Below are 15,914 nucleotides of genomic sequence, written 5' to 3' on the forward strand. Positions count from 1 at the left end.
CCAGTAAGAGCGATGCCAAATCTAGTTTGGTTAGCGAGTTTATCTAGACCCGGTATGGATATGGACGTTATATGTGTCACTCATGGAATGTTTGGACCACTCGCAATTACATCGTCTCGAGAACTAACAGCAAGCTCCGGGCAGGAGAAGCCAAGTGGAAATGAGATTGCTGGGAGACTTCCTAGATCACTGGTGAGGTCTGTGTTCGATGGCACTATCAGACAAAGACCCCTGCGGATTCTGCTCCTCATGGAAACCACCTAGGGCTTGTCCGAACACGGATGGCCAACTAGTTCAGCATTCGGGGGGTCGTGGCCTGCCCCCTTCGCTCAGGTTTGCTTTTCCTAGGATTATGGCGCCTGCTTGGCGAAGTTGAGTTTTGATATGATTGTTGGCTTGGTTTTGTATTTGGCTCCTACTAGGGTGTGTGTGACTACTCTCGTGTCCAATTCTTCTGTTGTGATGACGGTATCTTTGACTACGAAGGGGATTCCTTGGGGATTTGGGGGATTTAGATCTTATATTTGAGGGTGATGAAGGAGTAAAGGAAAGGGAAATGATAATACCCTAGATTCTGGTCATTGCTTCGTTCTTGGTCACGCTGTATGGCAATGGCTTTGGCATCGGGTTGTATGCAGGTTACTGCTCGGAGTTGGTCGTCGATCTGGGAGATTTTCGATGTGTAGAATTTTGATCAAGAAGCCAGTGTTTTGTGTATCAATCCTTGTATGGAGATGTTCTCATATCCACGAGATCTTCGCTAGTGAACACTTGATCTTTGAGAGCCTATTGAATGCCATACAGATCAAGACTGTCGACGATAGTAGCTAGGTTTCGCTTGGTGATGTATGCCGACATCTTGTTCTGAACGAACAAAGACACGTTTTGGCAGTCTAGAAAATGGTTGACGATGAATGCTAGACAATAAACACAACCGAATGAAAACATCAGCCAGTTCAGGGTCATTATATGTGGTATTTAGGGAAAAGTCTCTTCGTACTTAGGTATAGATGGCACGTGGTGTCTCTGTTTGACTAGCAACAGGTAGGAAAATACTCCATAATCATTAAACGGGGGTCTTGTCTTGAATATAGGAAACCGCGTTTATTGATGGACACCCGCAGAGGGCTGGGTTATCCCAATCAGGAAGGATATAACAGGAAACAACAAAGGCTGCTGTGACGAACTAGTCAGGTATAGAGGTGATGTGGTGTACAGTATCATTCTGAATCACACTTCTCGGTTGCTTTACCACTAACGCAACCGTATGGCCATGTTTTGACTACAAGGTTCCCGACCCCGGTATACAACCAACTCGGCGGCTATTTGGCTGTCACAAGCGACGGTCGAAAAACGCGTTGGTGACAACGTAGCCTGGGGCAAGTTTCGGAGCCTGCGGTCCGTGATGTTTAGTTCTTAGCATGAGGCTCAGCAAATCACGGAGTGGCAGATGTCATCCAATGCATAGGCTCAAACAGTTGGAGGGGGGTGGGGGCTACGTTGGTGAGAACGGCAGAGGGTGAGTCAAACACCATGAGAAATGGAAGTTGTCAATTATCTAACGTGTTTACAATGTGATGTCCCACCCGTATCTGTGCCCCAGCGCATGGATCTTTGCGACAGTGGCTCTTCAGCAGGCGGGGTTCGAATGAGTGATTTCCGGCATGGATGTGCTAATTCTACCCCCTCGCTCATGGGATGCAGACCGAGAACCAAGACCAGAGAGACCCCAGCCTAGTTCGCTTGACTACAAGAATGAGGAAGCCTTGATGTGCCGATGTGAAGGGAGAAGAGAGAGAAAGAAGGGGAAGGGGGGAAAGAGCAGATAAAAGCAACAGAGAGCAAAGGCGGTGAGTGCTATGATATATGTATGAAAAGGGAGAACGTTTCAATTTTTTGGCATTGCATTTTTTTGCTTTTGCTTCATGAGGGTTGACGGGAGATTCTATCGTAGCAAGAGAACAGGCGGGATTCGTAGAGAAAAAACCTGACCCATTAAGTCGTCGATTCCATTCATTTCGATAGGTAGGACAGTAGGAAAACAGGGTTTCTCGGAGGAGAAAAAGAAAAAAAAGAACCAAGGAACATGACTATATCCCTTTATCCTTCTTTTGGTCATGAGAACCAACTCCCCGAACACGGACCATCAAGCCACGGTTCCTCTGCGACATAAGAATTAGCTACTTGGATGTGATATTTGAAGTATTGCTAGTGTCACATACCAACAAATCAACCCGTCAACACCACCTCCGGTGAAAAACCACATCGCTGTAGATGATTTACCGCTGGCTGGAGGCGGACCAGACGTTCTTGAGGAAACCGTCACGCTGAGCAAGGCGGTTGAAGGAGTCGTCGCTCTCACCGCGGGCACGGATGAAGCCGCAGAGAGCGAAGGTCTCGTTCTCGCCGGTGTAGCGGCCGTTCTCGTCAACCTTGCCGACGGAGATCTGGACGGAGGCGTGGTCGTTGGCCTTGATGATGCGGTTGGTGGCGCTGCACTTGCGGGGCACGTAGCTGTTGAGAGGAAGGTCATGTCAGTTGTCTTGTCTATTGTGTGGCTTGCGGGTTGTCCCTCCAGCCCTGGTATGTCCTGTGTCCGATGGCTCGCAACGATCTCAAATTCCGCTGTGGATGATTTTCTTTCTTTGTGCGCTCATTTTTCAACTCATTTTTCAACTCGCTTTGCCTTCTCTTTGGTTTTGGATCGAGGAATTGCTGAAAGTTGACGGGCCATCGAAGGGACAGGACACTGGGTATATTGGGACTGGGGTGACAGTATTGGAAACCATGACACGTACAGATCGACGATCTCTCCCTTGTCGTTCTCCATTTTGGCGGGTTTGGTGGTGAGGTTTTGACGGGCGACGGTGAGGTTGGAGGTGGAGGGTTTTTCTGCCGCACATTAAATTCCAAGACTCAAATGATTTGTGTGGGTCATGTGACCTTTTGTCGAGGGCTGGCGCCGATGTGGGGAATGCATGGTGAGGCGCACCAATCACAGTTCGTGGCAATACAAGGCGGTGTCTTGGGTTCCTTTGGCTTCAAGTATCAATTGTAGACTTAGTTTAGTTAACTTAACGTTAAGTTACACAGAGTGATACATGTATTCTAAAGATGGCTCTTTTCCCGTTCTTCCTGGAGAATTTCCTTCTTCCACCCAACAGCCACTTCTCTCGCACTGCCCTTCTTGAACCGCACAAGAACAACTCTATCAGATTCACCCCGCTTGTCTGACCCTTTCAATTCAGGTCCAGGTTCATCAAGGGCCAAGACAGCCCTCCCATCACTAGTCATTTGCATCATCTTCGGAGATATACACTTCTGCGTCCATGGTGGGGATCCTGAATGTACAAATTCGACGAGCGCTTGACGGCGACTCTCCATATCTTCCAGAGAAGCATCTGCTCGAGGCTCCTTGTCCAGGTACCCTGATACCAGATGCAGGAGAAGAAACTGTGGCGGGAAGAGAATGATTTCTGCCTTCTGTGCAAGACTAATCCACTCCGATGCTGGAAGGAACTGCGCCTCTGTAACTTCAATGCCGCCATCGCTAGTTGGTATCTCGAGCTCATCGTGTTCACCCTCTGCGGGAAGTTCGGCGAGGAGCTTCTTGTCCACGTTTACGGGTAATGGTAAGAAATAGAGATACATCTGGGTGGTGTATCGCTTAGGGACATTGGTTGGTGTAACCCAACGCGTAAACGGGATTAATTGATCTTGGTAGGTTAGTCAAGGGTTTGCCTGGGAAATCAACTTAGGTAAAAGATGAACTAGACACTTACCTAGATCCGGCTCAGCATTTGAATTCTGTTGCTTAAGCCACTCGTCAAATGTGACCTTATTCTGATGGATTAGTCGTCGGCCAGCCTCTCGGGTAGGCTCGTCAACGGCGAGCATTTTCCCAGAGGTCCGATCAATGGCGAGAAGAATTCCACTCTCTTCAAAGAGCTCCCTGATCGCTGCACGTCTGTAGCTAGGTGAATCCTCGTGCCTTGCTAGGTCTTCGGGTGGTGGACATGGCCCATCTTGGCTGGATAGGTTGCCGCCTGGGAAGACATGGGCAGAGGCGAAAGAGCTAGATGTCTGGACACGGTGAAGGAGAAGGATCTCGTTCTTTGAAGAGACAAGTAGTACACTAATATAATCAGTTATGTGTCATGATTAAAATGTAGAGGGAGATGCGACAGCTTTTCACACGTCATGCAGGGGCCTCTTACCTGGAACTGGGCCGGGGTACCGCGGGCTGCTTCTGCTGCCCGCCCTCCTTTGCGCGTGGCATTTTCGGGTTTCGAATGTTTGGATTTGCTTCAGATGAATATGTCCTCGGCGCAGCTATGCAATCCAGGTGTTGAAGAGACCGTGGCCGAATGTGAGATGGAAATGCGCGAATAATGAGGCTGGGAGAAACTCGACGGCCCAATGCGTGTGTTAATCGACCGCTGAGATGTTGAAATATAGTCGACATCTCAAGACCCAAAGCCGAGGAACAAGTCCTTGTGTTTATAGAAGACAACCACCCGAGAGCCTAGGCTGTCCCCTGTTACCCCGCGTGCAGTTTAACCACATCGAGTCTAGCCGAACCCGGCGCCATGTGTTTGAACAACCACATCTACATCTACACTATTTTACACGGAATGATGATGGAATGAAAAAGCAAACATGTTTGTTCATTAACAGAAATGGCGTAAATCTTCAAATCGTAAACTCCTATCCGTTACCCTTTTTATTTTTCAGGCCATATTCCATCGGGCTGACCCCGAGACATATTCACAACGAAAAAAGACCAGTTAACAAGAGGCTTGGATCTTACGCGTAAAGCTTCTTGTCGTAGCTGTGGAGACCGTGGACGTTACCCTCGGTCATAGCACTGGCACTTCGCATCTCGAAGCGGACAGTGCCGTCGTTGACACCGTCGTGCAGAGCGGTCAGGCTGGGGCGACCGATGTCCTGCAGAGAGTGCTGGATACCGGCGACAAGGTAAGGAATGAACTTGGTGACGGAGCCACGGTCGAGGACCGAGCCGGCCACACCCTGGGCGACAAGGACATTGGCCTTCTCGGAGAAGTAGCGAGCGGTACCAGCGTTGCTGGCCTTGCTGTCCTTGGCACCGTTGCCGGCCTTCTTGTCCTCCATGGCGGCGATACTACCCATGCCACGGTAGGCCTTGACGAGCTGACCCTCGTTGCTGACGTAGTACTCGCCAGGAGACTCGGTGGTACCGGCAAGGAGACCACCCATCATGACAGTGCTGGCACCCATGGCCAGACCCTTGACGATGTGACCAATGTTCTGGACACCACCGTCGGCAATACAGGGGACACCGAAGCGAGCGGCGAATGATGCAACGCTACGCACGGCGGCGGCCTGGGGACGGCCAACGGCCATGACCTCCTGGGTGATACAGGCACTACCGGAGCCCATGCCAATTCTCAGGCCATCGACACCGGCAGCAATCAAAGCAGCAGCCTGCTCACGGGTGACGACGTTACCGCCGATAACGTCGATCTCGGGGAAAGTCTTCTTGACGTACTTGATCATCTCGATCTGGAACATGCTGTTACCCTGGCTGCTGTCCAGGATAACAATGTCAAGGCCAGCCTCAACAAGGAGCTTGAGGCGAGTCTTATCCTCCTCACGAGTACCGATGGCAGCGGCACAGATGAGCTGCTTGGAGTCGGGGAGCTTGGAGGCGAGGGGGTAGTGGAGGTTCTTCATCAGATCAGAGCGGGAAAGCAGAGAGACGATGTTGCCATTGGAGTCAACAATAGGAAGCTTTCCCTTCTTAGACTGACGGAGAACCTCGTTGGCCTCCTGCAGGGTGGTACCGGCAGGGGCAGTAACAAGATCCGTGGCCATGATGGCCGTCACGGGATCGTTCAGCTCGCGGTGGAACTGAATGTCACGGGAAGTGACCATACCGACGAGCTTGGAGCGGAGGGTTCCGTTTTCTGTGACTCAACATTAGCATTCTGCTGGCAAAAGCTAATTTGTGAAACAAAGTCCAAAAGATAGACAAAATTGCTCAGATAATATCGGTTCTCTACAATGCAGCTTTCGCTGCTACAGTGGAACGAAAGTTATAAATAAAAAGATGTATGGTCATCATGCAAGGTGGGGTTGGTGCTGCAGGGGAATTGAGTATATTTGACTTACCAGTGACAGGGAAGCCACCGAAGCCCCACTTGGCCTTCAACTCCTTGGCCTCACCGACGGTGGCCGTAGGAGAGAGCACAACGGGGTCCAGGATGAAACCGTTCTCGTATCTCTTCACCTTGCGGACCATCTCGGCCTGGTCCTGGGGGGAGCAGTTGTGGTGGATGACACCGAGACCACCGAGCAGGGCCATGTGGATAGCCATGTTGTGCTCGGTGACAGTGTCCATGGGGGAGGACACGAGGGGGGCCTTCAGCGAGATACGCTTAGTGACCGGGGTGGTCAGGTCAACTTCGTGGGCACCGAAACCTATACAAATTAGTAATCCATTTTTCTATTTTTTTTTTTTTTTTCAATCGGCGCGGGGTTCGGCTTACCGATGTAACCGGGCAGGATCAGGAAATCGTTGTAGGTCAAAGCACCGTGCTTGTCAGAGTCAAGCAGGGTATCAACGTCCAGACCATCCGAGGTGGTGTAGGTCTTCAACACCTCCAGGGCTTTGGCGTAGTCCTGGATCTCAGCCTTCATAGCGGCACCGGGTGCAGCGTCGTTAGCGCTGATAGGCATTTTTAATAAAAAGAATGCCCAGAAAACAAAGTATGAGACACGACTTGAGTCAAATTAATCAACAGAAAGGAAACGTTCTGCTGATGGAGAAAGTCGAGCTTTCCCAAGGAAGAAAAAGAAGAAGAAAAGGCTCGAGCGAAAAATTGCATCCTTTTCTCTTCCGTGCACGGCCACATCAGGCTTTGCGCTTTCCTATATTGGGTTTAGCGTACCGACTCTTGTCTGGTTCACGCCGTTGATTGGCTGGTAAACGAAGGTTCGCCAGGGCGGTGAGCTGGTCAAATGCGTGTGCAACGTACCTGGACTATACCTGCATCTGGTTCCTTTACTTTTGACTGATGTAACATTTCATTATGGAGTCTGACTAGTCGTCGATCACGTATCACGGGTATCAATGGCCACCTGGACATGCATATTGCCGTTCTTGGAGGGGTCTGTATAGTATATCCGATAAACAACCGCAATGCATAGTATCCTCAACCTGATATTGAGCCAAACAATCCAGGAACTGTGTTTTGTTGATATGGTTGGCCGTGCAACAATCAGGCTCGGTAGCCACCGGATTCAACTCCCGTACGCGGAAGCATGACGACTGAATGATAGTAGCATATGGGGCAAATAGCTGTCGATAATCCATGTCTTGCACAGCCTGAAGATAAAATCTTAGCCTCATGCTGTTCAAACGGGAGTTTATGATAATTTCCCTGTGGCTCCAAGACAAGTCATTTCAATATGGAATCCGATTCAGCTATGGGCGAGCGTGGCGCCTTCAAGCCTGCACCAGGGGCACAGAGTCAGAATAAGCCAGGGTGAGAAATACATCACTGCAAATAACATCAAGACTAATGCAGAGGTCCAGCTTGGAAAGCAGAATGAATTTGCCTAGCGAATCGACCAAATTGGAAGGCAGTGGCAGCTTCACGGAATATAGAGGTTCGGGCAAACTGAACAACAAAAACGCACTCATCACCGGTGGAGAGTATGTGCAATGCCAGCCATATGCACGGTGGCTAATGAGTCTCCAGTTCTGGAATCGGGCGATCGGTAGCTATTCTGATGGCAAAGGAGGGCGCGGATGTCACGATCGTTTATCTGCCGGCGGAGCAATTAGATGCAGAGGAAACAAAGAGATCTGTTGAGAAAGAGAAAAGGGGCTGCTTATTGATCGCAGGGGACTTGAGAGACAGAAAAACGTGTCTCCACGCAGTGGATGAACATGTGAAGAAGTGAGTTTGGAGTACTATTCCCACGAATTGCACGGCTGATATTTGATGTTGCAGATATGGCAAGATCAATATACTTGTTAACAACGCATCAAAGCAGTACAAGACTCAGGAATTCCTAGATATTGATTTAGAAAAAGTTGAGGACCTATTCCGAACCAACATACTCCAAATGATTGCGATGGCGAAGTTCGCGCTTCCTCATATGTCTCGAGGTGATTCGTAAGTTCTTTGATGGTTACTAGGATAAGTTATACAGTATTGCTGACGAGCTGCAGAATCATCAACACTTCTTCTATTGTGGCTTTTCGTGGCTCAGGATCCATGATTGATTACTCTGCAACCAAAGGAGCCATCATCTCATTCACTCGATCGTTGGGGACATACTTGATTCCCAAAGGCATCCGAGTCAATGCAGTAGCGTAAGGATCACCCTCCATCGCTGGAATTATATATTGACTTATTTTTCACAGTCCAGGTGCTATTTACACACCAATTCAAGTCGATACTCGAGATGCCCAGCAAATGGAAGGCTGGGGTCATAAGGTTGGGCTTGGCCGACCAGGTGAGCCGAGTGAGGTTGCGACAAGCTTCGTCTTCTTGGCTAGTGCGGATGCTACTCTATACTGTGAGTGGCCAACAAGCCTTTGTGGCAACATCATTTCGAGTCAGGCTAACCTAGCATCTAATTAGACGGACAGGTCCTGCACTGTTATCCGCTTGGAGACTGAGAGCTACAACGGACGTTTTCTACCCTTCCAAAAAATTGTAAATGTCACTAAATTAATATGTGTTGGCATAGACAACGTGTATTCTTGTCTTTGGTATCAAATTGAACTGCAACTGAACATGAAATCAAGTGAGAAGCCAAGGCTTCGCTCCAGCGAGAGCTTTGTCCCATCCCTCGTCATTTTGCCAGATGGCGACGCTCTCAACCTCTTCTCTGCCCAGTCTCAATCCATTGTAGAGGTGCTTTCCCCATATTAGTAGATGGACAGTGTTTAAATTTAGATGTTTAACTCACAGGGAAGAGTCCCTCGCCAGGTCGGGGGCCGCTCGCTTTCGCGTCTGGAGATTCCCATCGAATATCTTGTAACACGCGGTGGTATTCGATGCGCAACACATAGACAAGAGGTTCCTCGGCGAAGAAGGTCTTCAATGTATTTGGGACCTGATGCGCCTGCGAAAGGTGGATGTAGCCAGAGCTCTGATCAAGGTCACTGACCGCAAGCCGCTCGGGAATAGGCTCGCGGACCGGCGCGGTGGACGGTACGATCTTGTAGAGGTAGCGAGGCTGCGAGCTGAGGGATGTCATGATGAAGATGATGGATTGAAGAGGGAAAGTCACCGATGTAACGACTTTGTTGATCACAGTGAGGGAAAATGTTTGTCAGCTGGTTTCATTGGGTCGTATTGGCGGGGTCGGTTCACCCGACTCACTCAACTATTGCGCAATGATTGACTTCTTATTTGTTTGTCTAAGACATAGTAAAGATATATATCTATTTAATGGTTTAATTAAATCAAGCTCATGGGTTGGTATAAGTCTATGTCTATATTTCAAACTAAATTTTGTGGAGATATATATGTAGTGTGACATTAGATACGCCTCACTCCACCATGGCTTAGGAATATATATATAGCCCTAAGGAATGCCACTGTACCAGGATCGAAACCACAGAATTATGATTATTTACCAGAAGCAGTTTAACCCGCAAATTACTTATGATTATAACGATCTAATGGCACTCCAGGTACGATCTTGCAGACAGTAAGATGTGATGGTTTATTTCAAACCCCAATGCCCAAACAACCGACAAAAAAGGTACATCTTCTACACATAAGCAGAAAAAACCACTCCAAACTAAAGCACTGCACTTAGGATTACAAGGCTGGTACCGAAAATGATGGTCGCACGGGACTACGAGGCACTAAAACTTGCCAAAACGAACACCAGCCACTGACGCCAAGACTGTATACACATTGGCAATCAGTATGACATAGGGATTTCTAAGGTTGCAGCATATACTGGACAATCTGGTAACAGATATAATTGTAGATCTACTTTGAACACCACGAATATAGTAGGTGACCGGTACATCGTCAATATTGTAGAATACACGTGATCCGAGATCGACAAGCCACAATCACCTGATGGCGCCATACCCGATATGGAGATTTGTTGTGCCCCCTGTGCCCCGTTTTGGGGAATCTCGGTCGCACTTGCCTCCCCCACCGTCAACAAGAATCCCGGAAGCTCGCGACTACATACCTTGCCATTTCCCAAGCCATGCGAATTTGCCCTTGATTTCATATCTTGGTATCCCAATCTCTTCGGTCTGAGACCTTATTTGACCCGCGCATTCCGCTTGTTCTGCCAGAGCAGGGATGCGGTCAATCAAACACAGGAATCTCCCATCGATTTCGCATACCCGCTTCTAGACTAAGTGATGTCAACTCAATTCCCATCGCTCAAAAGGGCCCAGACGGACCTCCCTGCGCAGTCCACCAGCCCATTACGACACGGGTCGACAGCGTCCACGAACTCATCTGCCTACTCTGTCGCGTCAAGTTCTTTTGTCCCGAGTCGAACCAGCACTGTCTCCTCTAATGCGTCGATACCCAACACATTGGGCCATCTGCGAGGGAAGAGCGAAGCAGCCAGTATAGGCTCAACAAACACCGTCACGGACGCAATGGAACGAGGAAACTGGTCAAATGCTGGCTCAGCATACGATAACATTCGCCGATCACTGCGCCCACTCTCTCAGGCGCCCAATGCATCCTCTATTGCGAATACGGGCGGATACCGACACTCACGAAGCAATACCCTCGATGAATCACATCCCTGGAAGGACGCTCGACCCAGCACACCCGAATCACGCCATGTCCGCCAGCAAGAGAACGAGTCTCCACGTTACAAAGCCCACATTTTCGAGTCACAGACCTCTCCACCCGTCTCTCCTCATAACTTCTCTCCAGTTCCAGGAACATCGAGACCCTCGTCTCCTCAAAAGTCGCTATCTCACGGTCCTCCACAACTCACCGCCCAGCTTTCGGCTCCAGAGCTTGAAACTTTTCAAAAATCATCTACTGGTCATCTGAGAACCCTTTCCAAGATTGCACAGTCGGGTGAAGGCGAGGATTTCCAGTTTGGCTCTTCGACAGGTTCCGTGGTGGGTCTGCAAGGCCGTCGACGCTTGAAGCGTGCGGGTTCGGTAGCCGGGAGGAATGGCGCAATATCACCCGAGAAGCCGAAGGCTTCCTCATGGGCGGCTGGCAACTGGATGGACCAGCAACGTCAATTCATCCAAGCATACGAATATCTGTGCCATATCGGAGAAGCCAAACAATGGATTGAAGATGTGATTCAAAAGCAGATCCCGCCTATTGTTCAGCTGGAGGAAGGGCTTCGAGACGGTGTGACTCTGGCAGAAGTGGTGCAAGCCATGTACTCCGGCCGAACCCTGCGCATTTTCCGACACCCCAAGTTACAGTATCGCCACTCAGATAACATCGCCTTGTTCTTCCGATTTCTTGATGAGATTGAGCTTCCAGAGCTGTTCCGATTCGAACTCATTGATTTGTACGAGAAAAAGAATCTTCCCAAGGTCATCCATTGTATCCATGCCTTGTCTTGGCTTCTTTTCAAGAATGGCATGCTGGACTTCCGCATGGGCAACTTGGTGGGCCAACTCGAGTTTGAACATCACGAACTTGAGAAAACCCAGAAAGGTCTCGACAAATCTGGTGTCAGCATGCCTAGCTTTGCGGGCATGGCAGCAAACTTTGGCGCTGAGCCAGAGCCCGAGCCCGAGCCCGTCGAGTCAGAGGAGGAACGCATCGATCGAGAACTACATGAAAATGAAGCTGAGATCTGCGATTTCCAGGCTCAAATCAGAGGCGCCATGTTGCGATTACAGCTTGGCAACACCATGACAGATCTGTGGGACTTTGAGCCCCTCTTGATTGAATTGCAGTCACGTCTGCGCGGGGACTTCGCACGCCAGATCAGTAATTACCGACTTAGTATGTATCAATTTGCAGTTGAGCTACAAGCAATTAGTCGAGGGTTTGTTGTACGCCGCCGGCAACAAGATGATCAGCACTGGCGCCAAGCCCAAGAACACGATGTTTTGCAACTTCAGAGCTTGATTCGAGCGTCTAAAGCACGTTCTCGGGGTGCTCTCCTGCAAACTCGCGTGCGACGAGAAGAGTCTGGAATCAAGCAGTTCCAGGCCGCGATTAGGGGTGCAATGCAACGTATGAACGTTGGTGATCAATACCAGCAATCCCGGCAATCGCAAAACGATGTCACCAACCTTCAATCCGCCATTAGAGGTGCATTACAACGAATGAGTGTTTCTTATCTGTACGAACAGTCTCGGCAAGCAGAAAACGATGTCACCAGCCTCCAATCAGCCATCAGAGGTGCATTGCAGCGTATGAGCGTTTGCGAGCAATACGATGAGTCTCGGCAAGCAGAAACTCAAGTCATATCCCTTCAAGCTGCCATGAGAGGTGTCTTGTGCCGAACCCGGATGAATGCCCAGTCGCATGAAGTCAAAGAGGTCGAGACTCCAGTCCGTTCCCTACAAGCGGCCATCCGAGGATCCTTGGCTCGACAGCAAGTGTCTGGCACGAAAGCTTTACTCAGCAAAGAAGCTTCTCATATCACGACTGTTCAATCTAATGTCAGGGCATTGCTAGCTAGAACACGTCACTGTCAATTGTTGCAAGAACTGGCATTGACCGAGGATGAGTGTGCTACACTGCAAGCTCTGGCACGGGCCGCGGCTGTGAGAAAGAATAATACTGCTCTTCGCGCCGAGCTTGCTGAACACCTATCGCCAGTGATCGACCTCCAGGGTATTCTCAGGGGACAGGCGTTGAGACAGTCATTAGACGAACAAAGGGCGGCTCTGTCTCAGGAGGAACCTTCGATATTGGACTTGCAGTCTCGAGCTCGAGGTATGATCCACCGGAACCACTTGCTCGCAGAACACAATGCACTGGAACAGGAAGAGCATGCCATCATTGATCTCCAGGCACTTGCTCGTGCTGCCATCTCGCGCATTGATGTTGGCGACATTCTGTCCCGCCTGGAAGATAACGAGGAGGAAATTGTTCAGCTTCAAGCTCTATCTCGGGCAATGCTCGCACGAGTCGAAGTTGGCGATATTTTGACAGATCTTGAGGCCGAGGAAAACATCATCGTTGATATCCAGTCGCGCATGAGGGGTATTTTTATCCGCAACCAATTTGAAGAAAGACGTCGCCATTATAACGAAAACATGGAGAAGGTCATCAAGGCACAAAGTGTCATCCGGGGCCGGATTCAGGGTCAGGCTTACAAGAGCTTGACCAGTGGAAAGAACCCACCCGTTGGCACAGTCAAGGGCTTCGTGCATCTTCTCAACGATAGCGATTTCGACTTCGACGAGGAGATCGAATTTGAGCGCCTGCGGAAGGTGGTTGTTCAGCAAGTGCGACAGAATGAGATGGCTGAACAATACATCAGCCAACTTGACATCAAGATCGCTCTCCTTGTCAAGAACAAGATCACACTTGACGAAGTTGTCAAGCATCAAAAACATTTCGGCGGCCACATTGGAAACCTTCTGTCCAACACTGAGATCTCTTCCAAGGATCCGTACGATCTCAAGGCCCTGAACAAGACTTCAAGAAAGAAGCTTGACCAATATCAGGTGTTCTTCTTCCTCCTTCAAACCCAATCACAGTACTTGGCTCGGTTGTTCAAACGACTGCGTGAGGTCAATACCTCGGACAAGGAATATGAGAGGATCAGGCACTTGATGATGGGTCTCTTTGGTTACTCCCAGAAAAGACGCGAGGAGTATTACCTCATCAAGCTTCTGTCACGATCTGTTAAAGAAGATATTGAGAGTTTCACGTCCCTTCCTGAGTATCTGCGCTGCACATCCTTCTGGAACAAGCTTTTCTCCTCATATGCCAAGTCACCCCGCGACCGAAAGTTCATGCGCGATGTACTGGGAACTGTTGTGAAGGAGTCTGTCATTGACAACCCAGATCTTGATCTAGAGAGCGACCCCATCCAAATCTACCGTTCTGCGATCAACAACGAGGAGCTTCAAACGGGTCAACGAAGCCGCCGACAGCCAGATCTTCCCAGAGAGGAAGCTATCCGAGACCCTGAAACCAGAGAGACATTTATTCAGCATTTGCAGGATTTGCGTGATATTGTTGATCAGTTCTTCTTGGGCTTTGAGGACTTCCTCTACCGTATGCCATTCGGCATCAGATACCTCGCACAGCAGATGTACCAAAATCTGCTCGAACGCTTCTCTGGGGAAGACCAAGGTTACATCCTACAAACGGTTGGCCACTGGGTATGGAAGAACTATTTCCAACCCGCTGTGCTAGAGCCAGAAAAATATGGAGTTGTTGACCGAGGTTTGACCCAAGAACAAAAGCGCAATTTGGGAGAAATCTCCAAGGTTGTCGCACAAATCGCTTCTGGAAGACTTTTCGGTGCCGAAAATGTCTATCTGCAGCCACTCAATACCTACATTGCAGAGTCAATCCAGCGCTTAGGCCGAATCTGGGGCCAGAGTAAGACTCACGTTACCATTTTCCATCTTCGATGCAACTAACACGACATAGTGATTTCGGTCCAGGATGCAGAGACCTATTTCGACATCGATGAATTCAACGATCTCTATGCCAAGGCCAAACCTACACTGTACATTAAGATGTCAGACATCTTCTCGATTCACCAGCTGGTCGCATCAGAGATCAACCACATGTGCACCCACCCCGATGACTTCCTGAAAGATCTTGTTCGTGAATTGGGCAACGTGAAGAGCAATGAGAACGAATTGATGGCCGTCAGCTCTACCGAGATCAACCTCACATTGAACCCGAAGCTGGCTCAGGTTGAAGGTAAGCATCGCAACTTATTTCTTGTCTCTTCTTTTACTGAACCCTCCCCCAGACCCGGAAGCGGACATCAAAACGCTCTTCATGGAGACCAAACGATGCATTCTCTACATTATTCGAGTCCAGACCGGCTCCAACTTGATGGAAGTCATGCTCAAGCCACCAACGGTTGAAGATGAAGAAAGGTGGCAGACATTGGTTCACGAGGAGATCAACACCAACAGCCCACGCCGAGGTGCCTACTCCGAGGCTAATAGCTTGATTGACATTGGATCCATGGGCTATGCAGAGCTCAAGGGTATCGCACTTGAGAACATCCTCCGACTCGAACAAAGTGGCAAGATCAACCGTCACAACCATTACCAGGACCTGTTGAATGCCATTGCATCCGACATTCGCACCAAGCATCGTCGGAGAATCCAGCGAGAGCGTGAACTGGAAGGTGCTCGATTGACCTCACAACGCCTGAGCGGCCAAGCCGTGTACCTAGATCAGCAGCTCAAGACCTACAACGACTACATCGAGCAAGCCATGATCACGTTGCAGAACAAGAAGGGGAAGAAGCGTTTCCTTATGCCGTTCACTAAGCAGTGGGATCATCAGAGGGAACTCCAAAAATCAGGCAAGGTGTTCAAGTTTGGATCTTACAAATACTCCGCTCGCACTCTGGCCGATCGAGGTGTTCTGGTCGCCTGGAAAGGCTATTCCGAGCGGCAATGGGATCGTGTCGACCTGACAATTTCCAGTAATGAAGTCGGCGTCTTCACCATTGACGGCAGCAGCGGAAATATGATGATCCCAGGCGCCAATGCACAGGTACCGCTGGACGACTTGCTGCAGGCTCAGTTCAACAACACGCAGTTCATGGACTTCTTCGACGGACATATGCGGGTCAATGTCAACCTTTTCTTGCACCTGATTATGAAGAAGTTCTATAATGAGTGAGTATTATGTCTTATGGACTTGATGAGGAATGAATCGGGTGCACATTCTTATTGATATTATTATTTCCTGTCTTCTTTTATTTCTTTGTTTAAGATACCTTGGGTA

At 49.4% G+C, this 15,914-nt stretch overlaps 6 protein-coding genes across 6 annotated transcripts; 2 read left to right on the plus strand and 4 right to left on the minus strand.

The window, feature by feature from the left end:
• Nucleotides 1-2,279: 2,279 nt before the first annotated feature.
• Nucleotides 2,280-2,830, minus strand: rps21 (40S ribosomal protein eS21; the record flags this gene model as incomplete). Its single annotated transcript, XM_022626472.1, has 2 exons — nucleotides 2,280-2,514; nucleotides 2,799-2,830. The coding sequence occupies 2 exons, from the start codon at nucleotides 2,828-2,830 to the stop codon at nucleotides 2,280-2,282; spliced, it is 267 nt and encodes an 88-aa protein (XP_022493968.1).
• A 278-nt stretch (nucleotides 2,831-3,108) lies between these two features.
• On the minus strand, nucleotides 3,109-4,279 carry PENARI_c001G09863 (NUDIX hydrolase; the record flags this gene model as incomplete). The annotated part of the gene is made up of 3 exons (XM_022626906.1): nucleotides 3,109-3,716; nucleotides 3,783-4,135; nucleotides 4,218-4,279. 3 exons carry the CDS (start codon nucleotides 4,277-4,279, stop codon nucleotides 3,109-3,111), a joined length of 1,023 nt encoding a protein of 340 aa, XP_022493497.1.
• Nucleotides 4,280-4,806: 527 nt separating this feature from the next.
• On the minus strand, nucleotides 4,807-6,720 carry PENARI_c001G12431 (putative IMP dehydrogenase; the record flags this gene model as incomplete). The annotated part of the gene is made up of 3 exons (XM_022627114.1): nucleotides 4,807-5,948; nucleotides 6,154-6,462; nucleotides 6,531-6,720. The coding sequence occupies 3 exons, from the start codon at nucleotides 6,718-6,720 to the stop codon at nucleotides 4,807-4,809; spliced, it is 1,641 nt and encodes a 546-aa protein (XP_022493929.1).
• A 732-nt stretch (nucleotides 6,721-7,452) lies between these two features.
• On the plus strand, nucleotides 7,453-8,674 carry PENARI_c001G03819 (oxidoreductase, short-chain dehydrogenase/reductase family; the record flags this gene model as incomplete). Its single annotated transcript, XM_022626428.1, has 7 exons — nucleotides 7,453-7,529; nucleotides 7,580-7,699; nucleotides 7,746-7,946; nucleotides 8,001-8,165; nucleotides 8,222-8,365; nucleotides 8,417-8,571; nucleotides 8,637-8,674. 7 exons carry the CDS (start codon nucleotides 7,453-7,455, stop codon nucleotides 8,672-8,674), a joined length of 900 nt encoding a protein of 299 aa, XP_022493037.1.
• Nucleotides 8,675-8,798: 124 nt separating this feature from the next.
• On the minus strand, nucleotides 8,799-9,258 carry PENARI_c001G05472 (DUF952 domain-containing protein; the record flags this gene model as incomplete). The annotated part of the gene is made up of 2 exons (XM_022626564.1): nucleotides 8,799-8,915; nucleotides 8,968-9,258. 2 exons carry the CDS (start codon nucleotides 9,256-9,258, stop codon nucleotides 8,799-8,801), a joined length of 408 nt encoding a protein of 135 aa, XP_022493520.1.
• A 1,381-nt stretch (nucleotides 9,259-10,639) lies between these two features.
• PENARI_c001G03277 (putative Ras GTPase activating protein) lies at nucleotides 10,640-15,809 on the plus strand (the record flags this gene model as incomplete). Its single annotated transcript, XM_022626372.1, has 3 exons — nucleotides 10,640-14,537; nucleotides 14,589-14,867; nucleotides 14,920-15,809. 3 exons carry the CDS (start codon nucleotides 10,640-10,642, stop codon nucleotides 15,807-15,809), a joined length of 5,067 nt encoding a protein of 1,688 aa, XP_022493255.1.
• Between the last annotated feature and the right edge of the window lie 105 nt (nucleotides 15,810-15,914).

Source organism: Penicillium arizonense (genome assembly GCF_001773325.1).
Source record: "Penicillium arizonense strain CBS 141311 chromosome Unknown PENARI_contig001, whole genome shotgun sequence".
NCBI classification, from domain to species: domain Eukaryota; kingdom Fungi; phylum Ascomycota; class Eurotiomycetes; order Eurotiales; family Aspergillaceae; genus Penicillium; species Penicillium arizonense.